General features: G+C 46.6%; 1 protein-coding gene across 1 annotated transcript in view; it reads left to right on the top strand.

Moving 5' to 3' along the window:
• Nucleotides 1-21,820, top strand: part of LOC144773376 (cell adhesion molecule CEACAM5-like) — a 248,210-nt gene extending 226,390 nt beyond the window's left edge. Inside the window, exon 8 of the mRNA XM_078658346.1 lies at nucleotides 21,687-21,820. Coding sequence (XP_078514472.1) covers nucleotides 21,687-21,820 — 134 coding nt within the window. The remainder of the gene's footprint in view (nucleotides 1-21,686) is intronic.
• The last annotated feature ends 1,824 nt before the right edge of the window (nucleotides 21,821-23,644 follow it).

Here is a 23,644-nt window from a genome sequence, read left to right as displayed (position 1 = left end):
GGCTGGAGTTGGAATAGAAAATTAAACTATTCCACTATCTAGCGCTTACAGCGTAAGTCGTTGTAACGACTTGTGTTGTAAAAACAGAGTCGTTAGGGCACGCGGGGTAAAATCCCACGCTGTAATGACATACAACCGTTTCCTGCCAATGCATTATAAATGACCACCTGCTTAGCGGTCTTTTATAATCGTGGTGGGCGTTCCCTCCAACTGGGGAATGGAGAAATTTACTCCATCTCCTGGAGGAACAACGGGCTGCCCACCCACAATTTAACCAGCTCCAGACTCCAGAGTCACACAACGGAATGCATGAACATAGTCACATGCTTTAATATGCATACATAAGGAGTGACATACTAGGCCTTGCATAGAATGCTAACCACATTTTTATGCATGAATAGCTGACATATAACAAAATGTGTATAATCGTTTATTACATTTTGTTTCACAATAAAAACTTTGACAGATACATCAATTTATTCCAATCAGTACACCACTTTAACTACTATTACATTAAACCAATTGTTACCAAGATATCATTCACACTCTGCACTATTGACATAATTTATAAACTAATTTACACCACAAGTCATTGCTTTATCATGTCCTCTTAGTAGAAAAACGAGTCTTTCCTTTGCTGATCCATCCCCAAGTGTTAGGGTTAATCATAACTATTCTATTGCAATTCGCAGCCTTCTCACTGCCAAGGTTTCTGTGCATTCATTTTCCTCTGCATTGTCTGAAATGTTGTTAGTTACCAGGGCCTGTAAAGGGTTAAAACAAGGTAAAGTCCCGTACAAGGCACTCTAAAGTTAAGTCCTCCCTATGCCCTACTGCAGACAGCTCATCACATCAGCCAAAGCAAAGTACTACACCAACGCTATCGGTGAAGCCAGCGACAGATGCAGAAGGCTGTTCATCCCCCCCTGCCCGACCCACCTATTCCTCACTCCCCATAAAAGTACCGTTCTATCAACCTCTTCTTCAGGGAGAAGACACAGAAGATCCGATGAGCACAATGGGGACAGCCAGCCTGCTTCGTCTTCTATGCACGCCGCTTCCCGTACAATCCCGCAATGGTGAACATTCCAAGCCCAATTTCTTCCAGATGTCGTTGACATACTCGGCTCCCTGAAAGTCACATATGGAGATGATGTCTTACCACCGTCCTTCATCAAAGCTCTCTCTGGGGACGCTTCCTTACCTCTGCTCCCCATTGCCAATGCCTCTCTCACTCAAGCCGTCTCTTCAGGAGCTCTCAGACAGGCCAGACCCTCCCACTCCTAAAGAAACCTACCTTACACCCTGAGGACCAATTCAATTACAGGCCCTTCACTCACTCACCATTTGTTTGGCAAGATCATCGAAAAAGCAGTCTATGTCAACTTGAAGATCACATCAGTGTGAACCAGTCTGGCTTCAGATTACACTGCGACATGGAAACAGCTACCTTACACATCATAGACAATGTCCTACGAACTCCTGACCACGGATGAAGATGACCGCAGGGCTGGACCTTTCAGCTGACTTCGACACAGTCTTCCATCCCACCCTCAAATGCACCACGAAGTCTCAAATGCGATTCTCTGCCGTGTCCTTCACTGGTTTGCCTCCTGCCTTTCCAAGCAACACCAGATTGTTCACTTGGGCCCTTTCAGGTTCCAAATGGTCTCTATCGCCTGCTGAGTCTGCCAGAGGGGTCCATTCCGTACCCTATCTTCTTTGACCTCTACATGGAGCCACACCGTGCTCAACTCACAGACAACAGCATCAAGATTCACCAATATGCGATGATACACAACGCTACTTGAAAGCTTCTCTGCTTCAGACAACTTACTCCTCAAGCGCTGCCTGCACCTCTTCCAGACCTGGGTGTCCAGCACCTACCTGAAGCTCAAGCCAACCAAGACAGAATCCCTATCATTTGCCAAGAACAACAAACAAGATACAATAGAAACCTGGTTCAATAAAATGAACATTTACAGCTTCAACACCAATTTTCACAGAATGCCATGTCACTTGGATTGACTCTGGAGACCGACTACAAGTGATATTTGCCAAAAAAAACCCAAAGATGTCTGGTACCAGCCCTCTCTTTAAAGAAAGTGAAACCATTTCTTCCAGAAAGCAACTACAGAACTGCTGTTGAAGCCCCAACACACTTGCATCTGGATGGTGGTGACTTCCTGCTTCAGGACCTCCCATGGTCCTCACTGGCACCCCTTACGAGCATTCTACACACCACAGCACGTCACATCCAGGGCCCAAAGAAATATGATCACACCACCCCATCCTGACGGACCTCCATTGACTCCCCTTGCCGGCTCGCACCATCTTCTAAACCACCTACATTTACAAAGTCATCACGTCCTGCACTCCCACTTATCTCACCCTCTCTGGTGGTTCTCAGCACACTCAAAGCCAGGAGACCATCAGACTGCAGACGAAGAAGTGTGGAACAGAAACAAGGCAGCAGGCCTTTTCCATCTGTGCGTCCAGGATCTTTAACAGCAACCCCATATCCATCAGGACCACCCCAACGCTGCTCCTAGGGTTTTATGATAGGTTTGCCCTATAGAAATACCACATACATACATACTTATATACTGTTGCCTAGTGCAAGTAGACAGTATTTTAAAATCTCACCCATGTTCCCATTTGCAATATACTGGTCAGGCTCAAAATAATTTTCCCTGGGGGTTTACATCACAAGGGGCAAAAATATACTGTGTCCTTTCTTTCTGTTCATGGGCAAAGCACGGTTGTCAGTGTTTTTTGTTTGGTCAGCCCTGGTAGACGGACAATCTGACAGGTCAGGATGTGAGACCACTGAAGAGAGGCCGTTGGCACAAGGGGGGTCTGAAATTGTAGAGGGGGAGGATGAGTGATTTTGTATTCTTAGCTCTTTAAATTATCAGCTAGGAGCCTCTGTTCTTCTGAGAAATCCAGGACTGAAGTTGTCTTCTCCTCATCCGCGCAGCATTTCTTGAGCTTCCCCAAACACGTCCATTGCCTTCACCACGCATAGAGAAGTGTGTGCCACCTGTGCTGCCACACTGGCATACCCGGGTCTGACCTACAAGACTGGCAGCCGAGTCCAGGCCACCTCGGACCTGGAGAGAGCCAAGGCCTGCACCTTATTACTACAGCAAGGGCTTCCCCTTCAGCCCTCTTGTTTCCATCCTGAGTTCTCAAGGACATGAAGGGGGTTGACTGTTTTCTCAGTAATTGCTGCAGATGTAATTTCTCAATAAGATCCAGGGAGTAGGAAGAGATTCCCTGTTACAACAGCTTTTAGGGGGTGAATTTCAACTACACATCACACTGACTGAGAAGGGACCAGTGGTGCACAAGGGTGCAGGGGGCCCTTAAAGCAAGCCAACAACTGTCGATGACTGGACGCTGTGAAGGCCTCCCAGGATGCCTTGTTGTTTGCCCAATGAAAGGGCAGGTCCTCCCAGGAGCCATGGTGCCACCCTGAAAGAGGAAAATCACATGAAATGTGTCAAGTGCCTACTTGCCAGGGTCCCATTTAGGACAAAAAGCCTCAATGGCAGAAAAAGCATCCTTGGAAGTCTTTATAATACTCGATTAAACTTGATAATGTATGCAGAATTAGTTAAAAACACACCACGAAATCATCTCTGAACATCAGGAAAGAAAAAGAAAATCCAGAAGAAAAACCCAAAGGAAATCTGGCTGCAAAAGGAGTAACAATTAGGGACAAAAATAGAAGTGACTGCACAATGAAAGTGACAAAAATAAAGCTACAAATGTGTTGTGAATCTTACTTCACTTGTCAATGCCTCCTTATATATAGTTTAGGCAGGAACTGGCAGCACAGTAAAAGACTTAACACCATCTTGTATTGGCAAAACGTTAGGTAGCAAACTCTGCACATGCCGCCATCCTGGTAAGCGCCATTTGTCGGGCTTGTCGTGCACCTCGCTTTCAGCATCCACCTTAGATGAGGTACAGGAAGAAGAATCCCAGGTTTAACATCTTCCTTTTGATGAAAATCTCTGTGCTACACCCACCACCCTTACCCCGACACTTCACCCGAGCTGTGGAACAAACCTTTGGGTGACTTCAGCCATGGAAACACTGGCATGGCCTATGTAGTGCAGACACCCAGATGGGTGCCAAGCCCAGGGTCCAGGGACACACTGCTTGCTTATGCAGCAAGCGCGCTGTCTACTTCCAAACAATTCTATTCTATTCTATTCTGGGTTTGGTAAAGCGCAACAGCTGCCCCAGCAATGGGGCGTCCCGGCGCTGAGAGAAGTCACACACCCTACCAGGAGGAGGACGGGGGAGGGGGGGGGAAGGGAGCTGCACTAGTCGGAAGGAAATAGAAGGGTCTTGATTGCCTTACGGAAGGCAGAGAGGCAGTCTATGGAACGTATATGAAGAGGAAGAGCGTTCCACAACTTGGGTCCCAGGACCTTGAAGGAGCGACCTCCAATGCGACAGAGCTTTATTCGGGGTACTTTCAGAAGGAGTTGGTTGGAGGAGCGCAGCTCGCGGCTAGGAGCATAGGGGCAGGTGAGGTTTTGCAGCAGAGAGGGGTTTCCCTGTTTGAAGATTTTAAAGATCGTAATGAGCGCTTTGAATTTTACTCTGTTTTCGACGGGCAGCCAGTGAAGTTTGCGGATGGTGGCTCTGGCTGAGCATCTGCGGGGAAGACCGACCAGCGTTCTTGCCGCCGCGTTTTGGACTCGTTGAAACCTCGCAGTTTCCGCTTTGTTTGCACCTAGGAGGAGGACGTTCACGTAGTCCAGGCGTGATAAGATGGTTGCCTGGACAATCAGCTGGCGAACGTTCGAATCGAAAAAGCCGAGTATGGGCCTAAGATTTCTCAGAAGACCCATACAGGTGGCTTCCACCTTTTTGGTGTGTGTCTGGAAGCTGAGAGTGGCATCCATCCAGACTCCCAGATTTTTGACGCTAGATTTAGGGAGAGGGGTGGTACCAAGGGATGACGGCCACCAGTGCTCGTTCCAATGGCTGGTGTTTCTGCCAAGAAGGAGCACCTCGGTTTTCCCGGCATTCAGTTGGAGATAGTTGTCCGTCATCCATTGTGCCACTGCTGCCAGGCCATTTCTGAACCTGGATGCCGTGATGGAAGGGCTTTCAGTGAGGGTGACGACCAACTGGGTGTCGTCGGCGTAAGATACCAGCGTGAGCCCCCACTCTTTGGCCACTTCCGCAAGAGGCTGAACATATACGTTGAAAAGGGAGGGGCTCAGCGCTGAGCCCTGGGGAACTCCCTGTGCTATTGGATAAGGTTTTGAGAGGAAAGGGGGAGCTGATACCCGAAAGGATCTGTCCTTAAGAAAGGAGCGGAACCAGGTTAGAGCAAGGCCAGACACACCGGCCATCTCCAGACGCTTCAGAAGAATGTCGTGTGATACCGTGTCAAAGGCTGCGCTGAGATCGTGAAGAATCAGCGCAGCACTTTGACCGGAGTCTAAAATTGTCCGGAGATATTTGGTGGTGGCCAATAGGGCAGATTCCGTCCTGTGACCCGGTCTGAAGCCATTTTGGGATGGGTCCAGGATGCCATTTAGGTCCACATGTTTGGAGAGAATGCCGTTGACGTGGGCTTCTGCTATCTTAGACATCCAAGGGAGAAGGGATATAGGTCAGAAGTTTTCTGGCTTCAATTGCCTCCTCAGACAAGCTTCCACTGGCTGCAAGTGACAAGGCCAGGCCCTGAACCCCACACAGGGTTCCATGATACTAACCCACAACTGGAAGAGGGAAGACATGGGGAATGGAAGCACTTACAAGGACCCAAGCAACATAAGCAAGACATACACTGTTAGACCTGACATCCTTGGTGGGGCATTCCCCCCGGCTAGTTGCCTTCACTCCCTTACTTTGCTGAACTTGTTTTTGTTTTCTTTAGGTCTCTGTTCACTTCACCCCTGATAACAAGTGCTAAAATGCTTATGCTCTCTCCTAAAAACATGGCAAAGCTGCACTACCCCTATTGGCCTATTGGCACAATTAATTTACTTGTAAATTAAATGTTACTAGTGGACAACAGCACTCATTATGCCAACTGCCACCCACTAAAGTAGCCTTTTAAAATATGCCTCAGACCTGCTACTGCAGCCTGTGGTGCAGTTTTAAACTGTAATTTCAACCTGGCAAAATAAACATTTTGTTAGGTGTAAACCTTCCTTTTTAATACTCATAGGAACTCCTGCGGTAGGACTCTAAAGGTTCATTTGGCAGGGTACACTGTATATAAAAAGTAGGACATATGAGTTTAAGTTTTACATGTCCTGGCAGGGGAAAACTCCTAAAGTTATTTTTTACTTAACTGAGTTACCCTATTACACTTACTAAGTCCTAACTTCAGATTGGGAACAGACAGAGAAATTATGTTTACACTCAAATGAATTGCAATTTTGAATCCTCGTTGATGGTAAACTCAGATTTAAAATTACAATTTTGAAAATGCCCCTTTTAGAAAGTTGATTTCTTTTGTCCAAACCAACTGTGCCTTTCTGCCAGTGTCATGGGCCTCATGACTATGACTGGCTGTTCTACTGCGGATTGTCTATTTATGAGTGGTGGATGGAGCTCGCGGAGTTGCACTATGGGGAATTCCATGGAGTTGCATAAAAACTCAGTGGAATTCTGTGGAGTTCTGCTCCGCCCTAAGCATCATATGTTCTAGCGAGGGTCTCTTCCGTGCAACCGGAAAGCGTCACGGATTCAGAGGGTCAGAGAATGATGGCTCCCCCGGTGGAGCCCTGCCGCCAGATTCACCTGGTATTTCCAGTGTCCACTCTCCTCTCGTTTCACAACAAAGGCCTGGAAAGAACGCGATGTTGGAAACTAGGCAGGAGTCTGATCACGGATTAAAGGGTGCCATGATTAGGAAGCGCGCTCAGGTCAAAGTTCAAACGACAGAAACACAAAGCCTGCTTTGACCAATCAATGTACAGACACATGCAAAACAAAAGAGCAAACGGCGGCCTGTACTGCGCGTAACCACGCGTACAGAGAAGATACGTGCAAATGCAGTGGGAGTATTGATGAGACGCCCGCCATTGACAGCTCAAAATTGTGCAAAACAGTTTCATCAACTAAACTAGATTGGAGGTCAGAAGCAACAGGGAAGAGCTCCTTTGAATCAATGACGTGCTTACCTGAGCATGTCCCAAAGGGGAAGATGGCAGGGCCAGGCAGCTTCATGCCACCTCACAGCTTCCGCTGGTCAAGGGAGTAGTGTGTGACACAGTAATGGCTAACCTAGACCTGGTGTATGAAGCAGGTGCAAAAGTACAGTGATGCAAATAATGTGCCTGCTGGATTTCGAGTGGACGGAATGCTGACAATGCAAACATTCTCTCCCAGTCAAAAGATCTGGGTCAAATCCATCGTTCTTTTGCCCTTTACGGCACCCCAGTTTGGACCCAGCCATATGCAAATCAGCCTTGACCCTGTGCCTCATGGGAACAGTCCAGATCACTGCCAGGCCAGGTCCTCCCTGGACCGGAACCAAGCTTCCGAGGACCGGTTTCAGGGTATGTCACCCTTCTTCAGCCAGGCTAGCTTGAATCCAGTGGCACAGTGACCAAGGGACCCACATCTGGGCATACCCATCCCACTTAGGGCGAAAAGTGTTACAGAAAACAAATGATGGACGGAATGCTGACAATGCAAACATTCTCCCCCAGTCAAAAGATCTGGGGTAAATCTATTGTTCTTTTGCCCACAACGCCACTGCTGTATTTTGAGGGCATTAGTTTTTGCACTTCCTATTTGCATTATAGTATTATATGCACCGCCCTGTTTCCTGGCCTCCCCCAAGTTGGCATCCCCTCACACCTGGTCAGGCTTTTAAACCGATGCCCGCACCATTGCCTGATGAGGCTCCCACCCCTGGCTCTTAACTCTTCCCCTGGTATTGCTCCCCCGCTCCCTCTGCTCCCTGTGTCCTTAGGGATACCGTCATCTCTAGCTGCAGCTCTCAGGCCCAGCCCCTTTCACTCCATCACCGCCACCATCGGACAGCGGAACGCTATGACATCCAGTCACGTCGCTGCGCTCCATTGTGTCCTACCTTTCTTCCTATTTTATCTACTGTGATTTGTTAGATAGGAAGACCACGTTGTGGAAAAGTAAATTTTGCCATGTTCTGTGTCTCTACGTGTCATCCATCATATGTTATGTGTGCATGACCAATATGCGTATGTTATTCCCCATGTCCGATTCAAGACGCAATTACAGTTGTGTCCTCCTCTAGTATGCCAGTTTCCAGTCCTCGTGAATACTACGAATATCAGGCCTATGTAAAGCTACGTTGCCACGTTTCTCAGTGTGCACGTTATTTCATTATAAAGTCCCCGTTTCCAGGCCTCAACAGGGCCCGGACATCAGATTCAGCTCCTGTCTCCTGAAGCCTCGCTAAGGAGCGATACAGCCCCCACCTGTATCCTCGACCTTTCACTTACTTCCTGCCTCGCAGTGCCCGGTGCAGCTTGGCTCTGCCTCTGAGTCTGCCAAGACTATGTTATGATTCCAGTTATCAGTTTAGTCCTCCTTCTCTGCATTCCTAAGCTACTGAACTACATCAATAGTTTCCGTCATTGTCTAGCCTATGCGGCTCCATGTTAAGAGAAATACTGTATTTAATGGTCATTTAATATTCTTCATCACGCACTATATGTAGAATAAATGCATGCTCCAGTCTTAGAGTCAGTTAGCTTTTCCCCTCATGACTTCTAGTTTATATCAACATGTTCCCTAAACATCAGATACTAGATAGGGTTTAGGTACATGTCGCTCCGACCCTCCAGACTTTAGTCTCTGCTCCTAGCACAGAGTTCATAGCCCCCAGCTTCTTCTCGTAACACGTCATTGCCAGTTTGCGCGCACCACCAGGTTAGAGGTCCCGGCTCCTTAGGTAGCCTCCTCCATGGTTCCCGCCCATTCATGACATATTCTGTTACGTTTGCATCACATGTCTATGTATACGCCCTGTTACACCTTCTTTTTACTCTTATCTTTCGCGACTGCTACGCGTCACGCCTTCTGCTCCACCCACTGCTACGCCTACTGCAATGTAATGCTATGTGTTTGCGTTATGTATATATGCTCATGTATTGTTATTAAAAGGCAGCGCGCTCATCCCAGACTCAGCCCCAGCAGCTGCTGGGCCCTGCCATCCTATTCCTATGCAGGTTGTCCTGTTCCTGTCCTTATGCTGTAATAAACCTGCAAAACTCCTACTACCTCGAATCTTGACTCTTATTTATTGAGCTATCTGTTATGATATATGTCTAGTCAAAAATAGGGTATTATTTATTTATTTACCACATAATGGCGCCCGAATAGGGACTTGCCCTTTCCCCACGCGTCGGTGAAGCCACGCCGACCCCCTGACCCTCTGCAGTCGTGACGGAACTCTTCTGCGCAGTGGCAGATATTTCTGCTCAAGTATCCCTCAGGCCCACGGAGGAGACGGAGGAGGCGGTCCAGCATCCAGACGAGACGGTGGAGGAACGCGGCGAGTCCCGACCAGAGCCCAAGCCAAGAGTCCAAGGTCCGAGGTATCCGGAGGTCCACCCGTAACTGAAGTCCGAAGTCCGAAGTTCGTCGTCGTAGCAGTCCAGTCCAGTCCGAGGCCTTCCGTTCTTGCTGCCCGGTGAGTACCGTTACTGGGGTGGTATCTAGACAGGGTCAATTTAATTGACTCTGGTCTGTGGGTTGGTGGTACACAGTCCCACAAACGAAGTGTCCACTTCGGTGGATGCGGGTCCTGACGTGTCTCTTTAAGAGACCGGTAAGTTTCGTACTGTTTCAGCAGTGCATCTAGTTTCTGTTCTAGTCAGTTCTGTTCTCGAGAAATTTCAAGTATTTTCAGGTGGTATTCTGTTCGAACTGTTATTCATAATGTTCTTCATGTATTTTAATGTTGTGGTATGAGTGCGACGTGATTTCGTGTTTTCATTGTGTATTGTATTATGTCCAGATTATAGTCCAGTCATGCCGCTCTTCTCAAAATTACGTCAGTTAAAAACTAGAAAGGGTCTGCTGGAAGCAGCAGTTCCCGTCCCGCCCAGGGACAGTCCAGGTCACTTTATGTATCAGAAGCATGGCATAAGCGCCATATTGTATCTAGATTTATGGGTAGAGTATACCAAACAGTTAGAAGAAAAGTATAGATGGCCCGTATCGGGTACATGGGATGCCGAATGCATCATGCGAGTAGAAGAAGCATTATGGAAAAAGAAAGCCAGACAATCACAGAAAGACTCCATCGAGTTATGGCGTAAAGAAGCTCATAAAAGAACCGAAAAAGAAATCAGAAAGACAGAACTAAGTAGAGAATCCCAAGAACGAGCCCAAGAAAGAGAATTAATCGAGATAGGTGAACAAGTTAGAACTGAGCAATCAGACAGACAGAGGAATGCCCTCATTAAGGGTATGTATCCTCTTCTTGCTGAGGGCTTGCCAAAAGCGACCCCAGAGGCATCCAGTAATTTCCCGCCACCATTAGTTCCGACCAAGCTACGTCACAAACCGACCGCAGCTGATATTTTTATTTCGTCCTATCTGGACGACACAGTCCCCGAATATGCAAATCCTGTTCGCGCTCCGCCAGTCCCTGTAAATCAGGTAATTCCTGCTCCTCCAGACACCGGGGTGCCCTTAACAGCCCCCCCGGGTCAGCCCGCTATACAAGTCCAGCCCACGTTACAATTACCGACCCTGCCAGGACGAAAAGCATCAGTTGATGATTCTAGTTTAGGGGCCGCAGGAGGAGGTCTTCCTCAAACCCCGCCGCCACGCAAGCGTTTATCAGCACTCGAATTACATGCTCAAGCATCACAGCGTACTCCCAAGAGTAATAAGTCTGTCGCAGAAATCAGGCAAGCCCTTGGCGAATGTGCCTATGACCCAGTCCCAGGCGAGAATAATATGGTTTTATATTCAGTACGCGTAAGGAGAGTGACCGAGTATCTAGTCACCTTGCCGAATATGAAAGAAGATCTAGACAGGATATATCGTTTCATCCGTACAGGGGATGACCCACAAAGTATTAGTGATGCCATGTCTCAAAGGAAAGCCGAGATTCAGCGCATGATATTAAAGTTCTTAATTAACTGTCTAATAAGAGAACAGGATCATCCGTCTAAAGACCCGGAAGAAATGAAAACTCTGACAAAGTGGAGTGATAATATAGCCGAAGGAAAGCACAATACCATTGGTGCCATGGAAAGTATGTACAAGAAAATCCGTAGAGAGATAATAAAGATACACGAACAACGTAAATCAGCACAAGTAAGCGAGAAAGAAAGTACCTCTGATCCTGAAGAGGAAGACGACGAGAATACTGCCAGAATAGCGTATGTAGGAAAACCTAGATTTCCAGATCGTCATTTACGCCTAGAACACAAGTCAATTTTCCATCATCCAGCACCAGAACAAGGTTCCCTAGAACAAGTATTCCAAGCTACCGATCACATTCTGAAATCACGAATCGGTTATAGTGAGTTAAGTACTATGCATGAACAAGAAATAGTTCGGTCAGCAGTCCGATGGATTACTGATTCTACCACTTTTCCAGACGAAATAGTGGCACAAATGTTTCTGAAAATGCCCCCAGCCGAGCAGCGACTGGTGGGTATGTATATGATTCAGCACCTCATTACTCTGTATGAGAGTCAACATTCTGATCCAGGCCCGTTACATGATATCTTGAACGAGTTACTCCAGTACAAATGGAGAGGTCTAGGTACCGATTTAATTAGTGTCATTCTAGAACAGCGCCACAAATATAGAACATTCTTAAACCCGCATTTTGTTCATGTCTCACCCCCAGAAAGTAAATCATTCTACATAGACAGACAGAATCCGTTACGAGAAGTCAACCCAGTCAGAGGAGCGGGTGGCGAAATGCAGCGAGTGTTTGTATACACTCCGATCACAAAGATGGAACTCCTCGAAATGAAGAAATTAATTCCCTGTCATGACAAAGATCCAGCAGGGTTCCATAGAGAATTAAAAGACATGCTCCGTATGGGAGAATACACTTACCCAGATATCATTAAAATGTTAAAGGTTCTGCTGCCCGCAGGGGTGTATGAAAAGCTAAAGGAAAAAGAATGGGAGGTGGGAGAGAAAAAGATAGATTGGGCAGTCCTAGAAGCAGAAGATAAGATACGTGTACCAGGTACTGGTCTTGGAGAGAAATGTAAAGAATTACCAGAATTATTAATTCAAGTTTTACCCAGATTATTAACAACGAGAAAAGAAGACTGGGATGCAATCTCAGCCTGTAAACAGAAACAAGAAGAAGATATTAGTGATTTTTATTCTAGGTTTGAAAAATGCTTTAGCATCAACAGTGGTCTCAAGACAAGTAGTGAGTCGTACCCTCACCTTTTCGTTACTAAATTAGTCGAGAATTCAAGTCCACCAATTAAAAACCGAGTTCTGAAAGTCGAAAGTACCTGGCAAGCTAATACTCCGTCCCAGATGCTCCAGATGCTCCAGTATCACCAGAATAGAATCAGAGAAGAGCAAGAACACGAGAGAAAACGTATGAAAGACACGAAAATGAAAGTGCTAGTTGCACAATCTGTTCCTCAAGACAGTCAGAAGAGGGGTCCGAATCAAGCCAGTCATCCTGCAGCTCCCGTTAAAGGGAACTGCAATTATTGTAAACAGCCAGGTCATTTCATAAACGAGTGTACAGTTCTGAAACATAACATAGCTACTGGTAAGACTAAAGAAAGACCACGTCCGCCTAGACAAGAACAAGTTTCACAGACTCCTCAGTCACAGAATGCACCACAGACAGTTACAGCTCCGCAGCCTATTGCTGCAACACAGCATGTTACATCGCAGATGTACCAGTATGCACAGTCTGAGTATCCAGAGTACCAGCCATATTCATGAAACAGCCTAGAGAGGGAGGTAGGCTTGCCTCTCATCGAGATACCTGTAGATCAAGAAGGTCCCTATGTTCACAGTCAAGTATTAGGGAAAGACAGAAAGTTTTTGATTGATACAGGGGCAAGTAGGACCACAATTAGTCACGCCGAAGTTCCAGGGGCTCCGCTCTCAGGCTCAAGAAATGTTTCCCTTGGATTTTCAGGAAAACCTATCGTAAATGAGATTTCAAAGCCAGTCACTCTAGAAGTAGGTCCATTGTCCCGCACTACTGATCTGTTACTTACTAAGTCATGTCCAGAAAATCTATTAGGCATTAAAACACTGAAAGAGTTAGGTGCAGTTATATGTTGTTCCCCAGAGGGAATACGATTGTTCCTACGTGACTTTAAGGGTCACTATGTATTACGAGATTTTGATTCCAGACTGTCTAAAGTTCCGCAGCATTTATGGGCGCAAGGTCCAACTGATGTAGGTTATATGCAAATCACACCCCATCGTGTGACTCTCAAACCAGGTGTAGTGTTACCACGAATCAGGCAGTATAGATTGCCACCTGAGGCTGTAGCAGCCTTATCCAAAATTATAGACGAGCTCATGGCTCAAGGAGTAGTTGTAGAAACTGACTCCAATGTATGTAACTCTCCGATCATTCCAGTCATGAAACGTACTGATCCGAATGCACCCCCAGTATATCGATTAGTGATCGACCTACGAGAGCTTAATAAATGTATTATTCCACAGTACCCAGTTGTCCCAGACATCTCTTCCCTATTGACAGCCATTGATTCCGAAGCCACGTTCTTCACTGTCATTGACCTCAAGAACGCATTTTTTAGTGTTCCAATTCATCCAGACAGCCAGTTTCTTTTCGGATTTTGTTTAAATGGAAGGAGCTATATGTTTACACGAGCTCCTCAAGGTTTCACAGAAAGCCCTAGTATTTACAGTCAAGCACTTAAGAGACAACTAGATAATATTCACATGCCAACTGACACTGCCCTGCTCCAGTATGTCGATGACCTACTGATCACAGCCCGTTCTGAACGTGATTGCGAGCGAGCGTCACTAACGGTTCTGTATTTCCTGGCCGAGATGGGGCACAAGGTGTCCCCATCGAAGCTTCAATTCTGTGTCCAGCAAGTGGTATACTTAGGACACTTACTGTCCAAGTGGGGTAGGCAGTTGACACCTGACCGTATCCAGTTAATAGCGAGTCTTCCACAGCCCAAGACACAGAAGGAGGTACGTGCTTTTATTGGCCTTACTTCTTACTGCAGACAATGGATTCCTCAGTATGCGTTTCTAGCCAAGCCACTGATACAGTTAACGACACAGGAGACAGCCGTATCGACTGTTCTCCCTTGGACATCTGAACATACACTTAGTTTCAATGAGTTAAAGAAAGCCCTATGCCAAGCTCCAGTTCTAGCGACACCGAACTACAGTAAGCCTTTTACACTTTTCGTTACTGAACGCGAAGGTACAGCATTATCTGTTCTCACGCAAGATCAAGCAGGACAAAACAAGCCATGTGCTTATTTTTCTAGCACACTAGATCCAGTCGCCCAGGCTCTGCCTGCATGCCTCAAGTCAGTTGCAGCCACAGCACTAGCTATCAGACAAAGTGATTCCATAGTCTTAGGACATACCTTGACAGTACAAGTTCCACACTCTGTGGAAGTTCTTCTGAATCGAACACAAACTCAGCACTTGACAATTGCACGTTTAACAGGTTATGAATTGACACTGTTTCAGCCACACATAGATATTAGACGCTGCAACATCCTGAATCCTGCTACACTGTTACCATCAGTTAGTTCAAATCCTGCCGCACACGACTGTGTGGAAGTAGTCAACATTACGACAAAGCCAAGACAAGACCTGACAGACATTCCGTTACCAGATCCTGACCTGACACTTTATGTGGATGGTTCATGTATGAGAACTAGTACAGGAGATTTAGTCGCCGCGTATGCAGTGACTACTGACACCGAAGTTATTGAAACACACCGTATTGATACCCTGTCCGCTCAAGCAGCAGAGCTAGTTGCTCTGACACAAGCCTGTATACACGCCAAGAACCTGAAAGTTAATGTTTACACAGATTCACGTTACGCATTTGGAGTTGTACACGACTTTGGAGTGCTCTGGCAGGAGAGAGGTTTCATGACTTCTCATGGAACCAAGATTCAGCATGGTCTCCTTATTCAAGCTCTGTTAGATGCCATACACTTACCGACATCTATCGCTATTATGAAATGCAAAGCACATACGAAAGTTACTGACATTATTTCCCAAGGTAATGATCTAGCAGATCGCACAGCCAAGCTTACAGCACAGACTCCAGACATTCAAGTTAATCCGACACAGACACACACTCCAGATCCGATTACATGTATGACAGTTAAGGACCCTACTCAAGATGTCATAGATATCCAGTTACATGCTACTCCCGATGAAATCAAGAAATGGTCTGAACAAGGAGGGGTCCAGACAGATCAAGGATGGTTAACAAAGGGTAGGACCGCATGGTTTCTCCCCGACTCTATGGTTCAAGTCATCATTAATACCGCACATAGTCCAGCACATTTAGGAGAAAAAGCAATGTTAGACAGTATCCAGAACATTTGGTTCAACAAGCATTTACGAGCTGCAGCCAAGCAGAAAGTCCGTACCTGTATGATATGTTGTCAGTTTAATCCAGGTAAAAGTGTCCCGGTGGAACAAGGTGGTTTCCAGCCCCCTGACCACCCTTTTGAGGTCCTCCAGATGGATTATATTCAGATGGAGCGATGTCGAGGTTTCAAGTATGTCCTTGTAGTTGTATGCGCTTTGTCCAGATGGACAGAAGCATATCCAGTCCCAGATTACACAGCCGCGACCACTGCCAAGCAGTTGGTTCGTGAGTTTTTCCCTCGATATGGACTCCCTAGAGTCGTATATTCTGATAACGGTCAGCCATTCTCATCTGAGTTGATGAAGCACGTTTCCCTGTTGTTAGGGTACCAGTGGAAGTTTCATTGTGTACGCCATCCTGAAGCAGCCGGTCTAGTCGAGAGACATAATCAGACTCTGAAAATTCGAATTGCCAAAATATGTAAAGATAAGGGTGTGGACTGGCTAGTAGCTCTGCCAGTTGCTTTGTTTTATATGCGCATGGTCGCACATTCCAGATCAGGTCTGTCCCCGTATGAGGTCGTTTTCGGCCGCCCCCCTAACATGTGGGGTACTCCTAGACCCCGAAGTATTACTGATGTTTCATGTAATATGCTGACAGATTACCTAGCTTCCTTGATGTCTGCCCTCAACTCATGTCGTTCACAGGTTGCCGCCACATTTCCAGACAATACCGAGGTGGCACCGCATGAAATCGTTCCAGGTTCGATGGTGCTCGTCCGTAACTTCGACAGATCAAGTCCGCTGGAGCCACGTTGGAAGGAGCCCCGTCAGGTCCTCCTCACCACCCGTACAGCCGTGAAATTGGAAGGACGCCGCGGCTGGGTACACCTTTCGCACGTCAAGAAATTCTACGGATTGAAACCGGTCTCCAAGAACATTTCCCAGGATATCAAGACTTGTCAAAACATTGTTTCTAAGGACTGTCCCGCAAATGACATTGACACAACCCCTCCCCTGTTAGAGAAAACTCCGCAACAGGAGTATAAACAGAAATTAAGGTCTAGTAAAATAAGTCAGCCAGTTTGATTGTCTAAGTCCTCCCCTAGGTGAAACGGTTAGACTGTTTCTGACATGTATAAAATAGACCCCCATAGTGAGAGAGTTAGTCAAAACTCAATCCGATATATCGTTTTTCTAAGTTTCATATTATTTCTCAGCCTTTTGATATCCTGCACTAGTTACGCATTTTTCCTGTGTTTTCCAGTTCCTCATGTAAATAAGCCTTCTAATGTTACAGTAGAGCACACGTTTAGTGATCTGCCTCCTCACGAATATTCATACCGCCTCGCTATGCGTAACAATACATTTATCCGCATGTTACATTACTCACACCAGGCCAGCAATGCCACTAATTGTTGGGTGTGTGGTCGACTCCCCCCTTTCCAGACGTCAAAGGGAGTTCTGCCACTTTTTCCTTATCCTTTTTCACATAATGGTTCGTGTGGAGCATGGTCCACGTTAACGTCATCCTTAACAGATATGTCTTTTCTTAACAGCACATGTTTCCCAGACAAGCAAGGTTTCCCCCATAGAACCGGGTTAGATCTAGAAAATGAAGTGTATAATTTAGGTAATTATTCGTCGAATTTCATGGTCCTGAATGTTCAGTCTGATACTACTCCAGACTTACCTGCTATTTCAGTACTACCAGTCAAAGGCGAATTATGTGTCCGAAATAATGGTTCCGTACATGTAGGACATAGTGATTGTACTACTATTGTCAAGTATAGTGACAGTGGGAAATCTATTTTTAAAGCTTCACGTCATTCTTATTTTGTTTGTGGTCAAACCGCATATGTTCGTCTGCCCCTCGATTGGGAGGGAACCTGTTACATTGCCTTCCTACTGCCACCTGTTTTTTTAGCCCCACCTGACTACCATAGGAATTCCTTCCTAGTACATACTAGACACAAGAGAAACCTCCCGATTGTCGATTATACTGAAACTGCTGCAGAGCAATTCATTGATATTGATAAAGGTGTGTTCCCTTATTTAGGTACAGTTGTAAACAGTAAGCTAATCCGTAGGTTAACAAGAACCCTTGAAGCTGTAGTAGACGAGACTGCCTCCGCTCTAGGTAACTTAACCGAAGAGCAATCCTTTATGAGAATTGTTGTGCTCCAGAATCGTCTCGTCCTTGACGTCATACTGGCCGATAGGGGCGGGGCCTGTAGAGTCATCGGATCCAGTTGTTGCATTTTCATTCCAAATAACGCGCCGTCTGTTTATTCAGCTATAACCAGACTTCATAAAATTGCCCATCTATTACACCAGGATCCAGGCACATGGTCCGGTTGGTTCTGGAATATAATTTCTGCATGGGGATGGAAAGTCCTGTCCTTTCTAGGTATCGCAGTAGCGATCATATTCAGCTGCTGCCTCTGTATACAATGTGGCCCTGCGATTTGCGGCATGTGTGCTACCACTTGTATTCCTAGTCCCAAGCCCCGTTCTAAATCCCGTTCCAAGACAATTCGAGATGAACAAATGGTACTGTATGAAATGATAGATGGTATCATGAATATTGATGTTTCCTGATGGAAACGTAGTGACAAGGAGGGAATGTGGAAAAGTAAATTTTGCCATGTTCTGTGTCTCTACGTGTCATCCATCATATGTTATGTGTGCATGACCAATATGCGTATGTTATTCCCCATGTCCGATTCAAGACGCAATTACAGTTGTGTCCTCCTCTAGTATGCCAGTTTCCAGTCCTCGTGAATACTACGAATATCAGGCCTATGTAAAGCTACGTTGCCACGTTTCTCAGTGTGCACGTTATTTCATTATAAAGTCCCCGTTTCCAGGCCTCAACAGGGCCCGGACATCAGATTCAGCTCCTGTCTCCTGAAGCCTCGCTAAGGAGCGATACAGCCCCCACCTGTATCCTCGACCTTTCACTTACTTCCTGCCTCGCAGTGCCCGGTGCAGCTTGGCTCTGCCTCTGAGTCTGCCAAGACTATGTTATGATTCCAGTTATCAGTTTAGTCCTCCTTCTCTGCATTCCTAAGCTACTGAACTACATCAATAGTTTCCGTCATTGTCTAGCCTATGCGGCTCCATGTTAAGAGAAATACTGTATTTAATGGTCATTTAATATTCTTCATCACGCACTATATGTAGAATAAATGCATGCTCCAGTCTTAGAGTCAGTTAGCTTTTCCCCTCATGACTTCTAGTTTATATCAACATGTTCCCTAAACATCAGATACTAGATAGGGTTTAGGTACATGTCGCTCCGACCCTCCAGACTTTAGTCTCTGCTCCTAGCACAGAGTTCATAGCCCCCAGCTTCTTCTCGTAACACGTCATTGCCAGTTTGCGCGCACCACCAGGTTAGAGGTCCCGGCTCCTTAGGTAGCCTCCTCCATGGTTCCCGCCCATTCATGACATATTCTGTTACGTTTGCATCACATGTCTATGTATACGCCCTGTTACACCTTCTTTTTACTCTTATCTTTCGCGACTGCTACGCGTCACGCCTTCTGCTCCACCCACTGCTACGCCTACTGCAATGTAATGCTATGTGTTTGCGTTATGTATATATGCTCATGTATTGTTATTAAAAGGCAGCGCGCTCATCCCAGACTCAGCCCCAGCAGCTGCTGGGCCCTGCCATCCTATTCCTATGCAGGTTGTCCTGTTCCTGTCCTTATGCTGTAATAAACCTGCAAAACTCCTACTACCTCGAATCTTGACTCTTATTTATTGAGCTATCTGTTATGATATATGTCTAGTCAAAAATAGGGTATTATTTATTTATTTACCACAACGTGATTAAGGAAGAAGCGTTCTCATGGAAAGGAAACTATACTCCATTCCAATGCAAACCTGAAATCTATTGCGTTAGATAACCTCCTGTCCAATAATGTAGTCTTTTTCTTTCACTAATCTGAGTATATTTTCAGAGAAAGTGTGAAATCATTAGCACCGCCCTCCAAGAATGGTGAGCTCTAAAGGGTGGTTCAGCAGGAAGGCGGCGTGTCGTTTCAGAGTTAGAACGAGCAGCCTGACTCCTGGAAAGCCTGGAGCAGGGTTTGGTGTGCGCTGATTCGCCGGCGCTGGTAAACTCCGCTACGCGGTGGCGGCAAAAACTTTACAAGCTCCGCCAGCGGAGCGGAGTTCACAGCCCACCCCTTGTATTGGTTTCAGACAGTGAGACAGAGGACGCCTAGGCATGAGGGGAGAGGGTCTTTCTGACAGGATGGCTGCAGAGGAGCTGTTCCCTCCTCTGATATCCCTTGAATGGTCACTGTGGGCACACGCACAAAGGAACCTGACACCAGGGCCGCCATTGCCTTTGCCACCCTGGCCAGTTTAGAGCTAAGACCAGGGGAAGCAGAAGAACTGCCCAGAACGCGTTTTAGGGGTAGGTCAGGGATCTCCCCAACACAGAGGTTAGCACCAGGAATAAAAATGTGGCCTTTAGACCCTCTCATCAGAACACTCTTGGACCTGTGAAAGATTCAGAAGAAGGACTTCCCTGCTGTCTGAAGGATGAGGACTGCCCTGCAGACTGCAGAAGGAAGGCTACCAGGAATTACACCTGTGTGAGTAACAGGGGCACAACAAGCTTCCAGTACCAACTGGACCTGCGTGAGCCCTGCTGCTGGCCACTGCTGAAGTGAGTCATGATACCGATCAGGTCCTGGGCCCTTGGCGGTCATCAATGGAACCTCTCCTGAAGAAAAAGTGAAATTGCAGAAGTTTTGGGCTTGTCACGACCGTGGAGTGATCACTTGGCGCAGAGAATCGAACACCCGAGACAACATCCAAAGCGAAGCTGCAGCGGGACATGCCCTGCGCGTCAACAGCGACCACCAGTGACGACCAGCAATGCAAGATCTGCACTTCATGCCGGCAGTGGCAGCCCGCGACGATCAACAATGCGAAGCTGCAGCAACGACGGCTCTTCTTTCTACAGCAACAACCGTCCGCGACACTTGAGCAGCTTCTTGTGCCGACAACCTTTGCCTCGCAACCTCCGCCAACGCAAACAGCTCTCTTCACTGGACTTGGGAAGGAAACTCTTCAACAGGGCTAACTTGGTCCTTGTATCCGGCACCCCTCCATCGCAGTTGGCCTGAACTTGTGACTTCCCCTGGATTTGCATGAGCAGATAACACAGAGTGGCGCTTTCTGCTTCTTGGTGCTATTTTCACCGTCTATTTTAAAAACTCATATCTCTGGTTTTACTGATTCGATTTTTGTCATGTTGATGTCATTTCATGTATTACATTTTACACTATGTTTCTAAGTTGGTTTGGGATTTTTCTTCTGTTTTGTTTTGACATTATTACTGTTTGAGTGCTACATACAGTCCTTACATATTGACTCTAAAATAAGCCTGACTGTTTTGCACCAATCTACCAGGAGGTTACTCACAGTTTAATTTAGTCACGTTTGTGGTTCACCCTGACAAGGACTATGTTTATTACTTGAGTGGAGCTTGCACCCCTCTCAACTAATAACCCAATTTCTAAAATACACACCTACTGATAGGAAAAATGCAAGAGGGATCAAACAGCATAATCAATAAAGAAGAATCACACACAGACGCGCACACACACAAACACATACACACAGTAGTAGGTTTTAAAGCAGTTCACTGTTACTTTCTTGATACACTCGTTGAAAGTACCTAAAAACACGATAGAGATTTATCCTAATAGAGTAATGGCCCCCAGAAAGTTAGTGTTTGTCTGGTTCTGTCAGGATTTGCCCACACAACAGGGACTTATACAACCTAATCCACATACACACACACGCATTCCACCCCTTCACCCTCACACTCAAATAAATGTGCTGCTTTGTGGGCCAAACACTCACCAGGCTTTTCACTCCAACACTGTCTTGGTGCCATTGAAAAAGTGAAGATTACACCATATAAAAACTTTGTGACATAAGGGTTCTCTAAACCAGGGTCTTTAACCAGAGTGGTCAGTAGACATGTGTAGGGTGAGGGGTGTAGTTGGAAGGGAGGGGTAGCATCAACCTGCTTCCCCCCACTTGGGGGTTGGCCCTGTCAGTGTCTTGGGGTGGGCCACCAGCTCTCAGACTAACCAGAGCTCTTTTCCCTCTAGGACGGGGTCCCTGCATGTCGCGATACCACTGCATCCTGTGGTCGGCTCTTGGAGGCGCGGGGGCCCTGGTTGTGACCGCCCTGCCGCTGCTGATTGGCTGCCTCTACACCATGCCGCGTGAGACCCCTCTGTGAGTATTGCACTTCCTGTAAGTTCATGCTTCGCACACTGAGGGCTTGTGGTAGTATAATGCAGTGCTTCCTGAACCCCACATAACATACAAGAAGCTTCTATCATCCCGTCACCAGACAGCATCTGCTGCAGACAGTCTGCTCAGGTTCTACTAGGGTTTTACACAGTTTAGACCACTCTATTAAAAAGTATATATTGTTTATTTTTGCTTGTTTTTGGTGGTTTTATTTATTTTAGAAATTCTTTGGTTTATGAATTCTTCAGACACATAAAAGAGAGCTGTGTCTCCGTGGCACTGACATCAACTTCCTTTGACTGCAGGTGAATGTGAGTCTATCCACCTCTAAACCCGGCAGGCAGCCCGCCATGCTGTTTGTGTTGCATAATCTACAATGTTGTGTTTGGTTGACCAGCATAAGTGGTTCTCCGCCTACCACGGATCACTAATGCTGCTTTCTTGGAGTTCCTTCCACTCCTACTGGTCATTGCTGGTACTGCACTCCACTGGTGCTCCCCCTTCTGGATGTCTGGGGTGCTGAACTCTGCTAGTTCTCTGCTTACCACATATCACTAATGCTGCTTTCTTGGGGTTCCCCTCCTGCTGGTCATTGCTGGTACTGTACTCCACTGGTGCTCCCCGTCTGGGTGTCTGGGGTGCTGCACTGCTGGTTCTCTCCTACCAAGGATCACTGGTGCTACTTCATGGTGATTCTGCCTCCTACTGGTCACCACTAGCACTGCAGTCCACTGGTGCTTTTTCTGGGTATCTGTGGTTCTGCGCTTTGCAGCTTCTCCTGGACATGACTGGCCGTTGCGGCCTCAGTTATTAACCAGATGACCCCCACCTCCTAACCCTTCGGTGTGCCCGTGTCTTCTCATTTTTGTTTGTCTCTTCCGCTCCTTCAGAATATCTCCTTCCCTTCTATGCCAGATACACCCCCCGTTGCCACAAATGGTGATGATTCTGCCTTCGGATACGTGATGTAAGTGTTCTGCATTAACATCTCCAAGACCCATATTATCTCCTTCCCTCTTCCACTGAATCTAAAAGAGTGTCTTCTCCGGACTTTTACCCCTCCTCAAATCACCCTACTCCTCTGACTATCTACCTATGAGGCTGACTTAGAGTAGAGTCCGTCAGATGGCAGAGGATACCACCTCTACCATTCTGGAGGTACTCCACTCACCAAGTTTAGAGGTGTCCAACAGCCCAGCAGAGAACTCTGTACATTGAAAGGAGCCAGCACTGATTCCTTTCAATGTACATACAGTTTGGGGTGCATCTGCTCTCTGTTTTGATGGATAGACACCAAACTTTTCAAAACTTTGTGTTTTTCAAAAACAAACTCCCAGAGTTTGTTACTGAAAACCAAAACAATAATGACCCCCACACCCTGGGAGTTTTCTCTGAGGATGTTGATGGGTATCACTATTTAATCCCGATCTCTGAACACTAAGTTCTGCCTGGCAAACAGGAAAAAAAGGCTTTACACTGTCCACCATAAGAAGGGCGGATTGTGTTATGTCCTTCCTCTGAAGGCCCCTACTCTATTGATGGTGGCTCCATTGACAGAAATCTGGCAAACGACCTGGCTATAAAGCAGGCAGGCTGGACCAATAATTTGGCGCACAGGGTACACATAGTATTTTTAACTGAGTACCCTATCCCTAAAACTCTAAATAAGGCCCTAAGTGTAACTCTTGGAAGTCAAGGGAAGCCCCCCTTCTCTCTTAGATCAACCATCCCCTCAACATTTACAAGATCTGCCCCTTTTCACCTTCAATCTGCCCAGACCTTAAAGTGCTGATCCCCATCTCAGGGCTAC

Source organism: Lissotriton helveticus, chromosome 8, assembly GCF_964261635.1.
Source record: "Lissotriton helveticus chromosome 8, aLisHel1.1, whole genome shotgun sequence".
NCBI classification, from domain to species: domain Eukaryota; kingdom Metazoa; phylum Chordata; class Amphibia; order Caudata; family Salamandridae; genus Lissotriton; species Lissotriton helveticus.
Note: the sequence above shows the minus strand (reverse complement) of the source record. Positions and strands in the feature narration are given on the sequence as shown.